This window comes from Frieseomelitta varia, unplaced genomic scaffold, assembly GCF_011392965.1.
Source record: "Frieseomelitta varia isolate USP_RPSP 00005682 unplaced genomic scaffold, Fvar_1.2 scaffold_906, whole genome shotgun sequence".
Classification (NCBI taxonomy): Eukaryota; Metazoa; Arthropoda; class Insecta; order Hymenoptera; family Apidae; genus Frieseomelitta; species Frieseomelitta varia.
Window position 1 is genome coordinate 66,989 of NW_025110708.1, and position 16,736 is coordinate 83,724.

General features: G+C 43.3%; 1 protein-coding gene and 1 long non-coding RNA gene across 2 annotated transcripts; both read right to left on the reverse strand.

Moving 5' to 3' along the window:
* Positions 1-5,332: 5,332 nt before the first annotated feature.
* LOC122537384 lies at positions 5,333-16,730 on the reverse strand. Its single transcript, XM_043670496.1, has 3 exons — positions 16,123-16,730; positions 5,594-6,278; positions 5,333-5,563 (listed from the first exon to the last, which is right to left on the reverse strand). Exons 1-3 carry the CDS (start codon positions 16,297-16,299, stop codon positions 5,493-5,495), a joined length of 933 nt encoding a protein of 310 aa, XP_043526431.1. The 5' UTR covers positions 16,300-16,730; the 3' UTR covers positions 5,333-5,492.
* Positions 11,903-15,276, reverse strand: LOC122537385. Its single transcript, XR_006308617.1, has 2 exons — positions 14,406-15,276; positions 11,903-13,094 (listed from the first exon to the last, which is right to left on the reverse strand). It is a non-coding gene; the product is annotated as an uncharacterized LOC122537385 (long non-coding RNA).
* Positions 16,731-16,736: the final 6 nt, after the last annotated feature.

Genomic DNA, 16,736 nt, shown 5'->3' on the forward strand with positions numbered 1-16,736 from the left:
GAGATTTTTGATTCTTTCGTTTTTTTCTTTCCGAGCTTTTCTTCTATTTTCGAATAGAAAGAAATTAAAAAAGACTGACGTGTACAAGCGCAGTTACAAATACCGTGCAACACACATGGAAGAAAGAAGAAATCACGAAGAAGATGGGAAACGTGAAAAAAAAAAAAAAAAGAAAGTACGTAGTCTGGTGAAGTACGAAAAAAAGAAAATAAAAACCGTGGAAATTAAATATTTTCAATCGATTTTATTGAAAATAATACAACAAAATATCTCATAATAATAATAATAATAATTAAAAATAATTAATAATAATTAATGATACGTACTGCTCTATTCGGTGTCTAAATAATCATGTCTTAAAACGTCATTTAAATAATAATAATATTATCGTCGTCATTAATTGTCGTAATAAAATAAAATAAAATAATAATAATAATAATAATAATGATAAAATAATAATAATAATAATAATCATATCGTATAATAATGCATTAATAAACAAACTTAATAATCTAATTATTGGTTAATGATTCGTCATCGTCCTTGATCGCTATCAATGGATCTTTTTTTCTTTACCTAGCCATTAATAATGGATAATTAATTAATTCATTAATTAAATTACACGTTGCTTGGATATGCACATACAGATATAAAGTCGTTTTTGGTCCCACCTAACTGCAAACATTATATTCGTACAATTTTTTTTTTTTTTTTTTTGTTTGTTTCGTTTGTTTCGCATGGATCGCTTCATAATGTAATGCGTGTATTCTATGTAAGTAAGAAGTGTTAACTGTGTGTGTTTATGTAGTTGTTTCGTTACGTGTGCCCAAGTTTTGCGGAGAAGAAAAACTATTTGTTAACTACCCGGTAAAGCTGTCGTTTCTCAAAAAAGATTTGTAATCGCGTATACACATGACAATGTTCCGTTGCCCATTTTCTTTTTTTTTTTCCTTTTTCTCTTTTTTTTTTTCTTTTTTTTTTTTTTTTCTTTTCTAAATCGCCTTCTGCCTTTTCCACCTTTGTCACCTATAACCTTTTCCTTTTCACGTTGTTTCTCTCTTACTTGTCCTCCATCCTGTTTCCTTCGTCACCCTCGATTACCTTAGTTCACTCTGTTTTCTCCACGCTTTTGCTGGAACTCGTGATCGTTCCCTCCGGGCGGTCCGAAACAAGCAAAAGAAAGAAAAACGAAAACACGTGATCGTACCAAACGCCGCGGCCGAGTATGATCTGCCGTTTCGGAAACACTTTTCTTTCCCCCCTCCCATTTGACAACCTTCGTTTTTCGTTCTCTCCCCACCGACGACGACAAAATTTCCACATTTCTGTTCCATCAATTTTCAATTTCTTCTACCCGAGTGTTGCCAATTCGCTTTAGTTTCGTTTCCACGGCAATGAACGGACGCGCCGCGCCGCCCCAGACATGTTCCCTCTCATCGAACACGTCTTTCCGTACTTCCCCGATTATTTCCTTCCTTCCTTCTTACTTCTACGAAAAGAAAAACTCTTTACAACTGGCATTTCGTTATGCTTTGCACCTCACCTTTCTTTCCTCTACTTTTCTCTTCTTTTCATTCTTTTTTTTTTTTTCTTTTTCTTTTAAAATACGCTTAAGTTACCTAGTAACATTATTCTCACTAGATACATCGCCGTGCAAAGGGGGAAACGCGTTCGACGACGTTCTCCGGAGAGATAGCTTTATCATCGTCATCTTCTTCTTTTTCTTTTTCTTTTTTTTTTTCTCTTCTCTTCGCCTTTTTTCTCCCCTCAAACTCGAGGATTGGATTCGTGCCGAACGCTCGCCTTCACGCGGCCCACTTTCCACGACAATATTTTACAGCCAATCGAGATAAATTTCGACGCGGGACCATCGTACGCGGTGCCGCCTCAATTAATACCTAATTTTAATTCTTTCTCATTAAGGCTAGATCACGCGAATTTTATTTTACACTTTCTCGCACGAATACTGGTTTTGTATCAGTCGCACATTTTCCTATTCCAGCCTGGCCCATTTGTTTCGTTTAGTCGACGAAGCCTTGCCGCGAGGCCGATTTCCCCCTTTCCTTGCTTCGCTCGTTTCTCCCTCATCACTTTCACACGATCGTCGCGGCAAGGCATCGTCGACCTTAACACCTGGATCAGGACTGTATGTGTATGCGGGTTAATGCCAGTTGCACGCTTCCTCGGAGACGAATTTCACATGGTGCGGAGGAGGGGCAGCACGTGCTCTTCCGCCGATATCGAGCTCGCATCCATTCGTTTAAATGCTCGGAGAAAATAAATGCTACGGTCGACTGACCGTCACCCTCACAGCTACAGCTTCAACGGAAGAAATAACGCCGAGAGAGAAAGCGCTTCGCTTCGAGGAGGAATGTTGGCGAATGTTACAAAAGAAAGGGGCGGGGGGGGGGGGGGTGGACGTAAAATCAAAGAACGACTTGAAGCGGAAGCGCACGTGTTTTTCTTTTTTTTTCTCTCTCCCAATTCGTCTCCTCGTCCGCTATTCGGCGAGACGATTGACACAACTTCGCGGGGAAACAAAACCGCGTTTTTCCCCTTTTTCTTTCTGAATCTGAATGTCGACCATCGTCTCGTTTCCCGGAAGCCGTGGCAATCGGTCGATCGAACTTTCGCGTCGCATCGTTAACACATTTCAAACATTATAACCTCACAACCATTTTGATAACAATCAACCTTCAACAAAAGAGCGTTCCTACTTCAAAGAATCTTTAAAAAATGGCGCCAGCCGGCGAATCCACTGCCGGTGCAACGCGTCACTCGGGAGTTGTTTCCCCTCCATCAACGGTTTTTCAGAAAGCACGCTCTTCTCCCGCTCGGTGGCGGTCGTTCCCCGACAACCGGAAGTCAATCCTGCTGGCTGACGTATCACATGTTTCAAAGCTGCGAACCACGTACTTGCGATTTGTTCGTCACTCGCCGCTCTCATTCGCTCGCAATTCGCTCGAACGCGACTGAAAAGAATGCCCAAAGTATGTCTTTTTTTTTTTTTTTATTCTTCCCTCTTTTCTCTCTTTGCTTCTCGCTCAACCATCACACCAGTCGCTTCCGTCGACCTCTCGAGGACGCGTGCGCCGACCATTCTCGCGCCAATTTTCGTCAACTCGATCGATCGCTTTTAACGAATTAACATCTTCGTTCTGTCGGCCGATGAAACTGAGATTCCCCGATCGTTTCAAGAAATTCGCAGACGCTAGACAAAATGGCGGCAATTCTCAGCTGCGTGGATTTTGCTTCTCTCGGATGTTGCACTCGTCACAACTCGTATCCGGTGCGACTACAAGTTTAACAAGAACATTGAGAAGTATTTTTTCTTTAACGTGATGCAAACATCTCCGTGAGAAACGCTTACTGTCCTTTCGTCAACCATTTCGACTATAATTTACTTCGACCTAAAGGAAACGAGACAATCGTTAAAAATAGAAAATGAAAGTAGAAAATTTTTACAAATAGTATACGCGCAGTAGTACTCATTTTTCATACAGTTTTACGTTTCAACAGATCTCGACGAAATACACATCTTTCGCAAATATAAGTTTCTAAGAAAATTTCAACGATCTGCGAAATTTTATGAACAACCAAGTAAAGAATCGTCGCCGATTGCGGACCGTAACGAGCGACCAAACCGTATATGATATTATATTGGATAGAAATTTTGCCAATATTTGTTTTACTTAAATGTACTCAAAACCGGGGAAAATATTACAATTCCGAAACATTTCAGCGCAAGTGGTTAATCTTGAAAGAATTGGACTCGAAATCCGCGAGCGATCGTCGATAAATTCCATTTGCAATTCGATCCGCAGATTACAAGTAACAAAATCGTTCGAAAAGGAATTCCTTTTGCTCTGGTCGGTGCACGCGACCTTGCCAACCAAGTCACGTCATTCGCTATCCCATCGGGCTCAATACCGATCCTCGCCTCCACGCGGCACGATCGTTTCGAGCTAACGTCTCCTCGTACTCGAAACGATCGCCGGACGATCGGCGACGAGAGTTCCTCTCGCCCACGATCGTTTGCGACCAACAGAAGTAACGTTACTGATTGCACACGATTTAAAGAAAAAAAGAAAAAGAAAAAAAAACAAACACGTCGATTTAAAAACACCAGCGATCGACGCTCGGCCAATCGCGCGCCACGATTACGCGTGTTCCGCGTCTCTCGTACGTGCAACTCTTATTTTTAATACACGCGTTAATCGACTGTTCACTGCCCGATCGAAGCGTATATATCGATATATATATATATATCTCGTATGCGATACATTGGTCTAGCGTATTTCGTAATTGTAATCTTTCGACGAAAAAATTGGTCTATCGATGTACGATTGTTAGATACGTGGTGTTTAATCGTCTGTGTGTGTGTTCGTGTCCGTGTGCTTCATTCCGCGTATTTTTATTTATATCGATTACGAATAAACCGTAGGCATATCTGTTGAATACATTTGCATGTACATGTACATGTGTGTGTGTGTGTGTGTGTGTGTGTATCGATGTAGAAGGTACAGATTTAATATTACGTGTTTCGTTTGATGATCGATCCCGCTTGTATTTCCCCCCTCCCACAAACGAGCTCTCTATCCCGCGTCGTTATCCTCGCGAAACGGGTGAAAAAAAAAAAAAAAAAAAGGAAAAGCCTTCGAAACGAAAGAAGAAGACGACGACGACGACGACGACGACGATGATGACGACGACGACGACGATGATGACGACGAATGCGCGAGCAACCCGGCCGGTGAAGAGAGTAAAAACTGAGAGAAGAATGGCTGCCTAAGTCGGAGAAAAAAGGGCCGGTGATTCTCGCTCGCACGTGGACGTAAGGGGCTGTGTACCGTGGACGAACTCAAAGGGCCCCCTAACCTGCCCCCCTCCGAGTTACGATCGAACGCGACACACGCCGCGTTTTCTTCCATATTTTCCTGTCTTTCCTCCTTTCCTTTCTCTTTCCATTTCTTTTCTTTCCTTTCCTTTTCTTTCTTTTGTTCCTTCGCCCGGCAGCAGCGGCCTCCGCGATATCAATAATCGTTCAACGAGATAATTAGCGACGCGTGCACCGCGCGCGCGTCGCCGCCGCCGCCGCCGCCATACTTTAAATCTATATATATATAGATATATTTATATGTATATATATATATATATATAAACGACAGCGCCTACCGCCATAAGAATGACCGATAATCGATATATAATCATCGCGGTGTAAACAATAAATGGCGACACGTATATCGAGAGGTCTCGTTTATTTATAATATATATCTATGTAACGCTTTGGACGCGCCCTTTTTCTTTTTTTCTTTTTCTCCTTCTTCTTCTTCCTCCTCTTCTTCCTCTTCTTCTTCTTCTACTTCTTCTTCTTCTTTTTTTTTTTCTTTTTTTTTTCTCTTAAACTCCTCCCTTTCGATACGAAACGATAATATATAACTGTAAAATCCATGTGGAATATAAAAAATATTCTCTTGACGTTTCCTACCTAACTATATGAAACACTGCGCTAAGACTGTATACTTCGTTACGAAACTCGTATATGCACTGACGCGCGCGCGCGCGCTCGCGCGCTCGCGTGTCTATCTGTTTGTCTGTCTGTCTGTCTGTCTGTCTGTCTGCGTCTCTCTGTGTGTGTGTGTATGTATGTATGTATGTATGTATGTATGTATGTATGCACGTGTCGCGTGTGTTTTCCTCTCGTGTCTTCGTATGCTTTCGCGTGTGTGTACGTGCCTCGCGATGTATCCAAAGTGTATGCGTGTGTGTGTGTAGCGTATTCGTGTTCCGTCAGCTTTGCGTACGATCTTTCTGCTCGAGCTTACGCGATTAGTGTTACGTTCTAATAAGAGGCGAGGGCAACCGTGCCGGTCCAGAGCGATCGGTTGGGAATGCATCATCGTTTTCTCGCGCCCGTCCTCCGAGATCTGTCGTTCCTCCATTGATCGGTGTCTCACGAAACCCGGAGTGTGTGTTGTGTGTGTGTGTGTGTGTGTTTTTGTGTGTCTCTTTCTCTCTCTCTCTCTCTCTCTCTCTCTCTCTCTCGCGGAGAGATCGCGCGGGGATGGACCGTTCCGGCCGCGCCTCGGCCCGCGTACAAAACGTCTCTTAATTCTACGGGGCGGGGGTGGTGAGAGATATGCCGCTCGAACGAAAACAGAGTTACTGAAACGTGGATAGGTAGGGACAGGTGTTGAAATACGTACGTAGAGCGTAAATGTACCGAGGATCGTTACTCTTACTAACGCGTGCGAATGTATTTCGCCTTGTACTTGACGAGAAGAGTGAATGAGATGAGAGAGAAATGAAACTTAACACGTCGTTCGCTGGATCGATCGATCGATCGACCCGCGCGTCGGGAATACATCGGTACATGTCAGACACACTGGAAATACATAGCGTCTCTATACACGGGGCTACCTAAGAAACAAGGTTCCGGCGAGATTTTATTTTAAACGATTACACGCCGCGATCTTTCGCTCATCACGTTTGTTGTTTTCTTTTTTTTTTTTTTTTTTCGCGCGACGAGACGTTTAAAAAGACTGGCTCTATTGCGATCGGACGAGTGTTCAACGAGTTTCGTTTCGTTTCTTCCTCGCGACAGATCTCCGGATTGCAACGCGAAACACAAAGTGAAAGATGCGACGCGGGAAACCGGTGCCCTTTGCCGCGGAACAGATTTTGCCCCACCGATTTGTCCGAGGTGTCCGAGTTGAAAGACACTTGGCTCACCGACGCGACTCCAACTGTCTCATCTCGCGAGTTTCGTTCGTTCGCGGGAGTCGCCGTCTTGTTGAAACCTCGACTCGAAAAGGGGTGGGAAAAAAAAAAAAAACAGTGTGTTTCGCCGGTTAGGGGTTTGGTAAGTCGGTAAGTTTGTGTGTCGTAATCGCAGCATATCGTGGGTGATCCGGTGTGTGTTTGTACGCGCGTATATGTGTATGTGTGTGTGTGTGTGTGTGTGTTTGTGTGTATGTATGTTGATGCATATAATATCTACGCGGTATGTACAAGGTTGATTTTTTTTTCTTTTCTTTTCTTTTCTATCCGACGCTCGGCGAACACCGCGCCCCGGATGCCGGTGTCCGCGCGATTTATGCCCAAATTGGATGCACGGGTCGATGAAACTAAGTCGCCGTGGCGAAAGCAGCGCGATGAGGCCGCGATCGCGATCGCGAGCTCGATGAAACGATGAAGAAACGCTGGAAATCCGAGAGATCCTCGCGGAATGTTTTCAAGTGTTCGCTCGTTGAACTGCTCGTTACTGGCACGGTCGATGCGCATCCGAGATGCGTGAATGCCCTCTGTTCGCCGATCTGTGCTCGTTGCTCGTTTACCGCCGCGACGAAAGAGAAAATAAGGGAAAGGTGGGAAGAAATTAAAAGAGAAGAGCGGCGAGCGAATCAATCGTTTCGGCGTCGCGTATTTCGCGGGCATGCGCGGATATTTACGAGGCTCGTTTTCCACCGTTTCGTCGCGTCGATATTCCTCTCCCCTTCCCCCCCTGCGTGTTTCAGCGACCGTCGAATGTCTGGATCAGACGTAAGAAAAAAAAAAAAATTTCTTTTTCACGGAAGATCTCCTTTCCTTTCTCTCCGATTTTCATCGACGAAGATACTCGCGGAAGGAGAGAAACGTCGAACGGGGTGAATTTAGGCGATCGTGAAGAATAACAGCGAGACAACGATAACAATCGGCGACGAAGCGAAATGGACTAAAAAATCGGTGCTGTTTGAGGCTTTTCTCTCTCTTTCGCGGCGCGTTGCTCGATTCCCGAGAGCTGTAAGTACTTTGAACGAGTGGAACGAGAGAGGAAGAAACTCGATAGAGCCAGAGGGGGTGAAAAAGAAAAAGGAAAAGAAGCTAACGACGAATGGGAGGTGTTGACGGCGCGGAGATGCGATAAGAAAACAGGCAGTAATCTACGACAAGGAGTAACAAGAAACAAAAGATTACGAATTGCACTTGGGTTGGTCCTGGGCTCGCGAGCCTCGCGTTAATTGAAAAAGTATCAGAGAAATAGAAAATGGAAAAAGACACGCTACGATAAAAAAAAAAAAAAAAAGGGAAGAAGACGTATGCACGTACGTACAAGAAACTGATTAAATGTACAATGCGTTTTTCGCTTGAAATTAATTAAGATGATCTTTACGAATACGTAAACGTGATGATGATGATGATGATGACTACGATACTGGTCTAATAATAAAACGATGACGACGATGACTCGAGAACGCGCGCATAAGGACTGGATGATGATAACGATATTAATGATTTAACGATTCGCGATGATAATGACAACGACGATGGGAAAGATGAGGATGATAATGGTAAGTACTACGGTAGATTAACCTATTAACAAACGCACGATTGTGTTCGCTTTAACGCAGACACGCCCCACGTATTCCGCGTACATATATATATATATATATATGTATCTATGTATGTATGCACACAGGTAAATGCTTTTCTCGACAGTCATCTACGTTTGATGGAAATTTCTTCGTTTTTTTCTCTTTAGTTATTCTTAAAAACGTAGTTCTAAACGCGATTAATAATAGAGGATAGTATTTCTAACGACAACGATATAACGTGCGTGCGTGTCTGTATTTCACCGCGAACATATGCCCGTCGAATTCACAGACTCTCTCTCTTCTCTGACAACGATAGCAATAGCAATAATAATAATAATAATAATAATAATGTAGCGGTAATAATTCTACTAATAAGAGCAAATAATAAAAGTAATGATGTAACTGTCAATGTTAATAAAAATATCGATCCTAATCTTCTGAATGATAATAATAGTAGTAATAATAATAATAATAATAATAATAATCGTAATGATAATCATGACAAACGTAACAAGCAATTAATACGCGTAGTTAAATCAATGTGTCTCGCCTCGTTAGCGTTACACGTACAGAGCTAAGCGGAACAAGCACTTTGTCATTGCGACGACAGTCGTCGTAATCAGAGATAGATAAAAAAAAAAAAAAAGAAAAATTAATACACATTCGTCGGAACGAGATTTAAGTATGCCCTATTTGCTCACCGGCGGTACAAGGATGAACGGTTGAAAAGAAGAAGAGGAGGAGGCCTCGCATTCGCGAAAAATTCGAAACGACGAAACAGGGAGGGGGGAGTGGATTTTGCAAAGCCTCTGCCGCGTAGAGAGCACTCGAACTTTTCGTACTTGCGAACGAAAAAGGGGAACAAAAGAGAAATCGCCGGGCTCGCGCGCAACTTTTCCTTTATTTTCTCTTTAACCTGGTGTTTCTTTCTTTCTTTCTTTCTTTTTTTTTTTTTTGTATCGAAGAGCGTTCCCGCGGTCTTTCTCACAGCCACGCTACGCGGCTCTCAGTACGACGATTTTCGAGAACGTTTCACGCCCCCCCACCCTCCCCCCCTCCCCCCGTCCCTCCCGCGCTGCTTTCCGACGATCATCAAACGACGTTCACCGCAAAATCTCGCGTTCCCCTTATAATTCATTCTCCCTTTCTCTCTTTCTTTCTTTCTTTTTTTTTTTTTTCGTTTTGTTTTGTTTTGTTTTTAAGAGCATATAAAAAGTCGTGTGGCACATTGACGGTTGGAATGTTATCATTGTTTTCATTAAATTTATAATAAGAATCATAATAATTAATAATAGTAGTAATATAGTACTTCTTTGTGTTGTTAATAATATTTCTTTTATGTATGTTTAATAATTAATTAATTAGTTAATAATTAATATAATAATATATATTTATATATATATATATATATAATATATATATATATATATATAATATGTACCTTTTTTTTTCTTTTCTTTTCTCTTTCGTTTACTATAGTAGTTTGTTTTTTTTTTTTTTTTTCCTCTGCACTTTATATTCTGCGCTGACTGCGGGTTTTGATTTGAGGGGACTTTCACCCGGTGCCGATTCGTCCGACGCCGCCACCCACTGGGTCCGATACTCGTCGATCTCGTTTCCACGACGAGCCGACGACGAGCCGACGATGGCCCGGCCACCGGGCGATCCTTTTATTATTATTTTTTTTATGCTTTTTTCTTTTTTCCTTATTTCATTTTTTTCTTTTTTTCTTTTTTCTGCGTTGCCCGTCGCGGCAATCCGCTCGTTTCGCGTTGATCAATCACTGCTTGCTGGAGTAATGTGAGATGTATTTTAGAGATTGTAGATTTTTTTAGCTTGTACTTGCTGAGAACACGGATGCACGGCGATCGGTGTCGCGGCGTGCCCGGCTCAGACAGAGAGAGATGTCTATTGTTGTGTGTTTGCAATTGTTCACGGTGCCCCGGGTGAGTATGCAACCCGTGGCACGCGGTCGCAGGGAAAACGATCGGACGTTTGGCGACGCCGCCGGGCCCGACCGAACGTCCACCGACGTCCCTTCGTCGTGCTATCGCTCGAGTCGATTCCCTTTCGCTCCTCACGTGGTGGACACCAACCACGCTCCGTAAACGAGCGGTCTTCTTCTTCTTCTTCTTCTCTCTCCCAAGACACACACAGAGACAGAGAGAGAGAGAGAGAGAGAGTGAGTGAGAAAACGGAGCAGAGGAAAGGCGCACGACGTCGGGTTTTCCGGCTGGCGATCCGTCACGAACGCACCCCGCTTCAAACTGTAAGGAGACGACTGGTATCGGGAGGCTGCAATATTGTTGTAGCTGTATGTATAGAAAGCAGACTGCGTGTTATTACTGTGTATACACTTCTGGTGTTCGTATTCAGCGTGTCACTGAGTGTGCGTGTGTGGTCGGAGATATGCGGGTGAAATTTCTTGTCAAGAAAGAGTTGCGTTTTTGCTACAGGTTGTCCGGAGGTGGGGGTTGCTCGTGTGGATGGATGACGATCTGTCCAAGTGGGATTTCGGAGTGCGGAGGGATCGGAGCGATTGGGGGATCCTTTTTTTTTTTTTTTTTTTCTTTTTTCAAAAAATCCGATTTCTTGGATTCTTCTTTCAGTTTTCAGCTTCTTCTTCTTCTTCTTCTTTCTCTTTTTTTTTTTTTTTCTTGTTTTTCTTAATCACCTTCTTGCCCTTAATTACCTCTTTCGCTTTCGACTCGATTACTCTTTTTAAACTTTTTTTTTTTAAAAATCTTTGTAGCGCATCGGAACGCGCCCGGCCCCGTCGCGACAGTTTTTCTTTTTTTTCGGCGGGACGCGTGAGAGCCGTCGAGGCTGGAAAACGACGTGGACGGCCGGAGCTCGAGAAAAATGGCGAGCGAAGGAAAAAAAAAAAAAAAAAAAAAAAAAGGAAACGATGGAGACGCGCTCGAGAACGGTCGGCTCCTCGAAGAGGTCTCTCGTATACGTATACCGCGTCGCACGGGCGACGTCTGTTTTGATTGATTCACCGGCAGTTCAGCAGTACTTGGTCCGTAACTAGTTGGTCGTACTTTGAAGTTCCGGCGCGTGCGATTCCAGAGTGATTTTTGGTACAAACAAGTTTGATTGAAACACCGAGCCAGCCGCCGCTCTCTATCGAACGTTTCTCTCCGAAATCCGGGTCCGTTTCATTTCTCGCCGATTCGCGAGGTGTTGACGTACACATTGACGTTCGCGTGGGGTTTTGTCGATCGATAAAAAAAGAGAAGAAGAAAGAAAAATGGTCCTTTTCTTTTCGCTCTCTCCCTCACCGGTGGTTCGTGCCTTGTACGTTTCCAGCCTTGACGTTTTGACGCGGCGAGGCCGGGCTTACACAGCGACGATATATATATATATATATATATATATATAGAAAAAGAAAACGGAAACGAAAACGATAAACGACACGATATACAAACAACTAAAGCGCCAAACTACGAGTACTACCGGTGCTAACTACGTAGTACCAGCGCCATTTCTTTCCTTCATTTTCTTCCTTTTTTTTTTCATTTTTTGTTTGTTTGTTTGTTTGTTTGTTTGTTCTCCCTAACGCCTAACCTAGTCGAAAAGTCCAGGCATAGTCAGTGTGGTGACCGACCGCCTCCGATCTGGCCCGCCACCATCGCGGAAATGAGATCCGCGACCGACGAGGACGCATCGCTCTAAGCCGCAAACAAGACCCGACTCAGTACGCTCCTTAAACCTCGAAATAGGAACATGAAAGTAATTTCGATTCGTATATATGGAACAAGAAGTAATTGTACTTTAAAGAATACATCACCTTTTGGATGGACGAATAATACCTTTGTTTCACGAACTTCGTTTTCACCCGTTGACGCTCGTACGGACACACTCTCTCTCGCAGCGGCGATCGCGCGCTCTTACTTTCCTCAATTACTCCCCCCTTCCGCCGCGCCGCTGGAAACACCGAATTTCAACCGAGTCCAAATCCGCCGACGCGAACGATCGCTCAACGATGGAAAAAAAAAAAAAAAAAAAATTATTCCACGAAACACGTCCGGTGAAGAAGCACCGACCGATCGCCAGCTGGTGTTCGAATCGAAGTGCACCCATCGGCCGCGCGTAAATCTTAGCCCGCGTCGAGGCTCGTCGTCGCGAGATAAAACTGTCGCCGCGATATACGTATATATATATATATACGTGTGTGTAGAATGGAAAAAGATCGTTTACCGTGGCAGCGAGAACGGATGATTTCGCGTAGCTCGTTCATTCCCAGCTGTCGCGCGAGAGCTCTGCAAAGAAATCGCTGTCAGTCGCAATACGAGGAGGCTCCGCGATTCGGGCTGATGTCGGAGGCGCGGTCCAGCACTGGCTTTCCCCATTCTCGCGCTCGAATTCTTCCAACTTTCTATCTTTCTTTCTCTCTTCCTTCCTTTCTTTCGTAGTTTCCTTCCTAATTTTTTCTCTTTCTTTCTTTTTTTTCTTTTTTTTTTTTTTTGTTCGTCGTATATCTATCTACCCTATCTATTTAGAGTCCTTCCTTTGCGCGTGCGCCGCCCGCGCACGGGTTCACGCGGGCGACGCACGTGCGTACGCGTTAGAAGTTTTCCTGGTTAATTGTAATCGGTGACCCGAGGAGCCGGACGTCGAGTCGACGCCTCCGTTCGACTTGTTCGCCCATTCTTTTTTTTTTTTTTTTGAACACAAATCGGCAAGTTTTAGCGTGTCGCGTATACTTCGAATTCGCGAAAGACTCGCCCCTCCCCTCTCTTCATCGTTTCGCGGAGGGGCGGCCTCGCGCCATTTACAGTCAGTTCTCCCGTGACTAGAGCCTACGAATTAACGAGCTTATTAAAGCCAATTAGAAAGGTACCAAATCTCGTGACCACGTCACGGTCTCTGCGGTAATGCTACTTTCCACTACTCTCGTCCGCCTCCTTTCGACCATCCGTCTTCTCGCACGCGTCGCTCTTCGCCACTTTTCATCCCTCCTCCTCCTCCTCCTCCTCTTCTTCTCGACGATCCAGTTCGAATCTCAATTTTGTATTTTGAGAATCCGCGAAACACATTGGCGAAAAATGGCGCGAACGGTTGGAGGACGGTGTGAAAGTACGGCGTGTCACGTATTTGTCGTCGAATCGACGTCGGCTGCTTCTTGCAGTGTATGCGAGTACGTGTAACCTGTTTAATGTGTGTTCGTGTATGCGTGTGTGTGTCTGTGTGTGCGTGTGTCCTTATGTGAACGACAGGCCAGCTCTTCGTTGATCACGAAAATCCCAACATTCGAGAATGCGTGAATTGAAAATAGAATTTAAAAACACGGTAACCTAGCGCGTAACAGTTCGTTTTTTCATTATTTTTCTTCGACGTGTCTGTGTATGACGTGTACGTGCATGCGAGTCGAAGAGTGTGTGTGTTGTACGTGTACGTGCGTGTAAAGTGTGTGTGGCGTCAGTGTACCTAATTGCACTTATTCGACAAAACGGAACGTAAATGTGAACGCAAGATGGCGGCCGGACGGCCCTGGAACGTATATATACGGAGGTAATATACTTTTAAAATTTAGCTTAAAGGTCGCCCATCCCCTTTTTCTCGTTTTTCTTTCTTTTCTTTTCTTTTTTTCTTTTTCTTTTTTTTTTTTTTTCTTTTTGCCTCTGTCCTCCTATCGTTGAACCAACCCCCACCATAGAACTAAAACTTCAGTTTGCTGCTACGGTATTACATTCGTCGTTCGTTCTGTTTGCGAGTCGTAAAAACGTAACGTCGAAACTTAGGCACAATTTGGAACTGTTTAGACCATTTCTACACGACCCCCCACTCCGACGGATCATTCGCGCGTGTTCCACCGTTCGAAAGAGAGAAACTGACCGACCGATCATTTCCACGTCCGTTCTCCCAAATTTTTGCAAAACATTTTCTCGCCCGAGTTCAAACGGCTCGATTCGACAATCGATTCGGCAGTTTCCACTTTCTCGCTTTCCTTTTCCTTCGAATTAGTTGCAAATCTTTCGCCTCGACAAATAAATCCGCGAGAGAGAACGTCCCGACGGAAACGGCCGTTTCAATTTTGCCCTCGACGAGCAAACCCATACCAAACGTGACGATACTCTGTGAGGTAGCTGACATTGAGCCGTTTCAGGGCCAATCGGACCAAATCTTCCAGTTTTCGGGAACCCGAGATGATTGCTCTGCCGACAGACGAGCAGAGGAAAACGAAAATTGTACAATTATACACGTAGAAAAACGGTTCAATTTTGACAAAGATCGAGAGCACTCGACGCGAACTGCAAGTCCAAGCGTTAAAGGACAATTTGTTCTTGTCCCTTCTCGCTCTTGTTTCGTCCCTCCGCGTTTAATTTTAATGTGGGTGGGGGGGAGGGGCGAGAAGCAGAAGCCGCTCGTGAATTTGTTCCATTTGTTTCTGGGGTAAAGCAGAAGACGCGAAAGACGAGTAACGGAAAAAAAAAAAAAAAAAAAAGAAAACAAAATATGGAAAAGCGAAACGAAAAAAACTTGAGAATCTTTGGGCCCGACTTTCCGAGCAATGCCCGCCATCTTGGTCCCGTCTGACCACCGGTGTGGATAAACGTAATCTCGCGATCTCGCTTCTCCCGTATTTTTGTATTTCATCTTTTGGTTTTTCACTTTGTTTTGTTTGTTTGTTGGCTTTCAATTCGCTCTCTCTTACTCGCCACTTTTTGTCTCCACACACCGTAATTACAATAGTATTTTCGCTCTTCCCTTTTTCTCCCTTTTTCCTCGTTTTCCTTTTTTTTTTCTCTCCTTTCCCCTTTTTATATCCGTAATCTTACACATATACACTAGCTGGTTACAATAATTTGTGAAAAATATACATCAAAATTTTGTTACTTTTTACATCACAGATATTTTAATATAATATATCTTCTTTTAATTCTTAAAGATTTCTTTTTTTTCCTCCCCGTTTTTCTTTTTTTTTTTTTTTTTTTTTTTTTTCTTTTCATCGTTCTACGTTCGTGTCTCTTTTATCCACACTGTGTGTTTTTCTGTCCACATGTTGTACTCTCCTTGCGTGGTGTACGACGTCTCAAACATTCGTACGTTCGTATATTCGCATACCACTGTCTTTAAAACGTGTGTACACTATATATATTTATATATGTATGTATAAATCGGAAAGATCGGAGCGTGAACAGTGACCGTTCTTGACGCTGATCTGTTAATCTTAATGTTTTTTCTCTTACTTCAGATTTGTTTCGTTTCTTTCGTTTGTTTTTTTTTTAAATTATTTTTATTTTTATTTTTTATTTATTTTTCTTTTTTTTCTTTTTTGGAGTTTGTTTTTGTTTCTTTTTAAATGGCTAGGAATAGGATCGTTATTGCTGTGGCAATGGCGGTCACGGCGAGCTTGCAAGTACCTCCAGCGGAAGTAACTATATTGTCGTCCACATTGAGGCCCGTAGATTCTGAATGATAAAAAGTGACTTGTAGAAGGATCGTTTTTTCTCGTTGTGTCTTGAATATTTTACTTTTTTTTTNTATTTTAATATAATATATCTTCTTTTAATTCTTAAAGATTTCTTTTTTTTCCTCCCCGTTTTTCTTTTTTTTTTTTTCTTTTTTCTTTTTCTTTCTTTTTCGACCAATCCGTCTCTCGCCGGATCGTTTCAGCGTATCGCCCGCGACGTAAAAGGAGACGGCTGGAAACGTACGGAACGCGAAATCGCCTCTCGTTCGTTTTCACGCGATGCACGCACATTTCATGTTCTTCCGTGTGAATGAATTTCGCAAGCGACCCGATTTCTAATTTTTGTCCAGCGATTTCGAGAAAGCCGATACACCGCCACCCACCGGTGGCCGCGTCTTTAATTCCGCGCCAATTGGACTTCTCGTTCTCTGTCCTGCCGTCTCCCTCGAAGAAAAAAAAAAAAAAAGAAAAAGAAAAAAAAAAACGGAAAAAAAAACAACACGTGAATCGACACCTTTCTTTCATTTTGTTTCCTACAGTCGCGTTGGCAACGATATCTGCCCTAGCCTATGCGGCCTCGTTTGCTTGCAACCCTAATCGTCCCCTTTTCTTTTAGAAAAAACGAATTTCGATAGAGAAAATTTTTCCTAAAATCGCTAACGATAACCGACGGACAGAGAGTCATCCGTCCGTATACGCCGATAATGTTCAAGAATCACAGAACGTTGTCCAATCCACACTTCTTGCTTGCTCGCTGGGCGAGTGCCTGCCCGTCAAAAAATAGAGAAGCATCCTTCTTTCTTTCTTTCTTTTTTCTCTTTTTAACTATTTCTTTTTCCTTTTTTTTTTTTTTTCTCGTCCCTTTTCTTCCTTTAGAAAACGTGTTACCCTCTTATTTTCACGCGTTTATTTTGCCCTCGGTTTAATACCAATCGGTTTCTCTCCCCCCCCCCCCCCCCCCC